The following is a 3,894-nucleotide window of genomic DNA, read 5'->3' as shown; positions in this document are numbered from 1 at the left end:
CTGCAGCTTCCTAGGGGTGAGACGGGGAAGGGCATCCTGGTTGGCCACCTGCCACCACGAACCGCCTATCGTCTACGCCGCCCCTGCCCCCCCACCTGCTGCTCCAGCCGGGGCTCCTTGGCCAGCCTCTGTGCCAGGCTCTGCTGCTCCTGCCCCGCCGCGGCCAGGAGCTCCCCCAGGTCCTGGGCCTTCTGCTCCCACAGCGCCAGGGCGGCCTCGGTCATCTGCAGCCTGCAAGGGGGACAAATCCACCACCCCCTCCGTGAGCCCTGCCCCAGCCTCACCTCGCCTTACAAAAACCTCCCGTCCTGTCCTCACTTTCGCCAGGCCCTATTCACCTCCTCCAAGAAGCCTTGCGGGGTTACCATCAAGCCGTTTCCCACCTTTATGCACAGGAACTTGGGTCCGTGTCTGCACCCCCTCCTCTGTCCCGTGGGCCTGTCTCTACAGCATTCCAGAGTCTCCCTCCCACCGCCTGCCCTCCCGCCACTCACTTGGCCTTGAGGGCGTTGATGATGGAGTGCCTCTCATCCAGGGCCTCCTGAAGCTGTCCCACGCGCACTGCCGACGCCCTTCGGGCAGAGAGAGGGGTCAGGAACCCAGAGTGTCGTTCCCCACCCCCCACCCCCGTCCCCGGACCCTGGGGCAGCGCCCTTTCTCCTGCTCCCACCACACCCCAGGCACTGGGCTGGCGAGTGCCATGCTGCCTGCACCCTCGAGCCAACGTCATGGGAGCACACGCCACGACCTCACTGGTGAGCAGGTGGTGAGGCTCAGGCTAGGCCACCCCCAGGTCAGAGGCAGGACCGATCCCCGGGCGTCCCAGCGGAGCCAGCTCACCGGCTGCTCTTGGCCATCTCCTCCCGCTGCTTATCGATGGTCTGCATTAAGTCCAGAAACTGGGGACAGAGACGCCAGAGCCCCGTCAGGGCCGGGCTCGGTGGGACGAAGGGGACCTGCTCACCCGGCCAGAGGGTCAGACCAGGGAAGCAGCGCCAGGGCCTGGTGTCGGCCACTCAGAGAGGGTCCAGGGCCCAGAGGAAGGGACGGTGGCCGGGGCCGGGCCGGGCCCAGGAGGGACCTTCCATCACGCAGCCAGGCCGGGCCGGGGCTGTCAGGCGGCACCGTGCTCACCTGCTTGGACTTCTCTTCCCGCAGGTGCCGCACCTCCTTGCTGAGCACACGGGTGCGGGCCCGGTTCTCCCGGACGGTGGCCTCCCGGTCCTGGTTGTGGTCCATGGCTTGCTCTGTGGGGAGGCGCTGAGTTACCCACCAGGAGCTGGCTGCTCAGTCCGGCCCGAGCTCAGAAGCCAGCAGCCCGAGGATCAGGCCTGTGCGTGGCAATGGCTCACCCACAACCATGCAGATGCCCAGGGCACTGGGGGCTGAAGGGCTTCAGTGTGGGTGTGGGGGGCACCAGACATGGGGTGGGGGGCACACACGGAGAGAGGCATTTGCCCTCCGTCCCCGAGGTCAAAGGCCACGGTGTGACTTTTAAGTGGTGAGCTCCTAGGTTCTGGGAAGACCTGGGCAGCATTTGGAGAGGGACCAGCCAGAAGTGGCCCTGGTGTCAGGAGTAATGACAACAGCTGGGGTGACCCAGAGGCAGGCCCAGAATGAAGGAGCCAGAGGTGACACGGGCCAGGCAGCCCCAGCAGAAGGTGGAGAGCTGTGCAGGGTTCCAGACGAGTGTGGGCCCTTGAAGGCTGGCAGGACGAGGAGCCTCTGGGAAGGGCGGGGCACTCTGCTGGGCCTGGGCCGAGGAGCCAGCATCGTTGACGGGAAAGGGCCATGGGGGCCGTGGCTCGGACCTGGCGGCCATGAACTCAGGGGTGGCGGGGGCAGATGCCCCCCGAGGCAGCAGCTCGGCCGTCAGGGCAAGCAAGGCCGAGGCCACACTGCCTCCGCTTCCTCATCTGTGGAATGGGTGACCGCCCTTGGGGGAATCTAAGAACCAAATGAGCAGGTTCCAGGAGCGGCTCTCGTTCCGTTTTCAATCTAGGGACACCCCCTCCCTCGGAGGCAGGGCCTCGGGCACTTTATGGTCCCACAGTTCCAAACAGGGCGCCCGTACCCACGGCTCTGAGGACGTCACTGGGGACGTTGTTCCCAGCCAGCTCCAGCCTCCACAGGGTTCTGTTGCTGGGGAGACAGCTCACCAGGGCCCGGCCGCCCAGGAGGCCGATGTTATTCCAGCGCAGGTCTGGGAGGAAACCTCGTCACCTGGGGAGGCGGCCTGGCCAGGACGCTTCCTTTGGGGCATCACCCACAGGCAGGCGTCCAGAGTGACTCCCCTGGCCTCCTGACCCCAGCCCTCGGCTCCCGGGACAGGACAAGGGAAGTGGCGGGAGGGCGAGGGGGCCAGCCGCCGGGCCTCACCCAGCTGCTGGAGGCTGGTGTTGCCCTTCAGGGCCAGGGCCAGCTCCTCCGCGCCCTGGTGGCTGATCTGGTTGTTGCGAAGGTCCAGCTGCCGCAGGGTGAGGTTGCCCGCCAGCGCCCGGCAGAAGGTGGCGAAGGCATCTTCCCAGGCACCCAGGTTGTTCCACTCCAGGGTGAGGCTGCAGGAAGGGTCGAGGAGCACCTGCTCCCATGGGGTCCCTGGGACTCGGGGTTGGTGGGGAGGAAGGCCCGGGCTTCTCTGGCAGGAAGTCTGGAGCCAGAGACTCCCCGCAGATGGACGGCAAACGGGCAACCGGCTGGAAGGTCTGAACCCTCAGGGGCAGAACCCAGTCCTCTGGGGCCAGCCCTAGCCGGTGCAGAGAAACGGGGGGCTGGGGAGGAGGGCGGGGGCCGGGCGGCACCTTACCTCTGAATGGACTTGTTCTGTCGGAGGAGTTTGCCCAGAGCCTCAGCCCCTTTGGCCTGAAGGTTGTTGCCCTGGGACAGACAGGAAGAGGCAGACCCGTTGTCCGGCCGTTCACAACCCACAGGGCCCTGGTCAGGCCGTGGGGGAGGCCAGGCTCGGCTCCCTGCCCGCAGGGGGCCACCTGGGGCCGGTTCGTTTGGTTTGCTTATGGGGACCCTTTGGAACTCACACTCCCACCCTCAGAACACACACGCACGCGCACACACACACACACACACGTGCACGTGCACACACATGTGCACGCACACATGCGTGCACGCACACACACACACGCGTGCGCCCAGAACCCCCAGGACACAGTGACGCTGGGTGCCAACAGTTCTTTCAGTCTCCGGCCACGGCCCAGACCCCATGTCGCCGGGGCACCCACTTCCTCCCCCTCCCGGCAGGTCCCTCACCTTCAGATCCAGGAGCCGGAGGATGGTGTTGGCACACAGCCCCTGGAGCAGCAGTGTGGCCCCTGTAAGGGGGCGGGGCAGTCACTCTCTGCCTCTGGGGCCCTGGTTGGGCCCCATCTTGGGACACCTCCCGAGACTCCTGGGAGGGAAGCCAGTCCCGGCGGCCCCCCACCGGTCAGGTTCAGGCCTGTGTCACGTTTGAAATACCGACGACCTCTGCCCAGCATGCAGCCAGGCCGCCAACGCCCGTGCCCACCAGCACCCTGGACTCTCCTAAGGCTTCTTGGTTACAAAGAACAATGCCCTCGCCCCCAAGCTTTCAGAAGAGGCCTCGCTGCCTGCTAACTCCAGGGCCCAAGAGGAGGAACCTCCCGGGACAGTGGGGATGGAGTCTCTATTGGGACTGAGGGCCGGGCCCATGCGGCCATGGAGCGCGGGTCAGAGGGAGGCCGCCGAGGCTCAGGGCTCAGGCTGCCCGGCCCGCCGCCCACCTTCCTCGCTCAGCATGCAGTCGCTCAGGACCAACTCCGTCAGCTGGGCCTCCTTGGGCAGCAGCGCGCCCAGCGCCCGGCAGGTGTCCAGGGTCAGGCTCTGCGTGGCCAGGTCCAGCCGGCCCCGCGGCAGCTCGTG

At 66.8% G+C, this 3,894-nt stretch overlaps 1 protein-coding gene across 1 annotated transcript in view; it reads right to left on the bottom strand.

The window, feature by feature from the left end:
- Nucleotides 1-3,894, bottom strand: part of LRRC45 (leucine rich repeat containing 45) — a gene marked incomplete at its 5' end in the record, with an annotated part of 6,907 nt that extends 3,013 nt beyond the window's left edge. The window contains 10 exons of the mRNA XM_015559860.1: nucleotides 5-10; nucleotides 96-231; nucleotides 495-572; nucleotides 841-899; nucleotides 1,135-1,247; nucleotides 2,075-2,203; nucleotides 2,380-2,558; nucleotides 2,807-2,877; nucleotides 3,265-3,326; nucleotides 3,756-3,894. Coding sequence (XP_015415346.1) covers nucleotides 5-10; nucleotides 96-231; nucleotides 495-572; nucleotides 841-899; nucleotides 1,135-1,247; nucleotides 2,075-2,203; nucleotides 2,380-2,558; nucleotides 2,807-2,877; nucleotides 3,265-3,326; nucleotides 3,756-3,894 — 972 coding nt within the window. The remainder of the gene's footprint in view (nucleotides 1-4; nucleotides 11-95; nucleotides 232-494; nucleotides 573-840; nucleotides 900-1,134; nucleotides 1,248-2,074; nucleotides 2,204-2,379; nucleotides 2,559-2,806; nucleotides 2,878-3,264; nucleotides 3,327-3,755) is intronic.

This window comes from Myotis davidii, unplaced genomic scaffold (genome assembly GCF_000327345.1).
Source record: "Myotis davidii unplaced genomic scaffold, ASM32734v1 scaffold211, whole genome shotgun sequence".
NCBI classification, from domain to species: Eukaryota; Metazoa; Chordata; class Mammalia; order Chiroptera; family Vespertilionidae; genus Myotis; species Myotis davidii.
The sequence above is the reverse complement of the archived record's forward strand: the minus strand, read 5'-3'. Positions and strand labels throughout refer to the sequence as shown.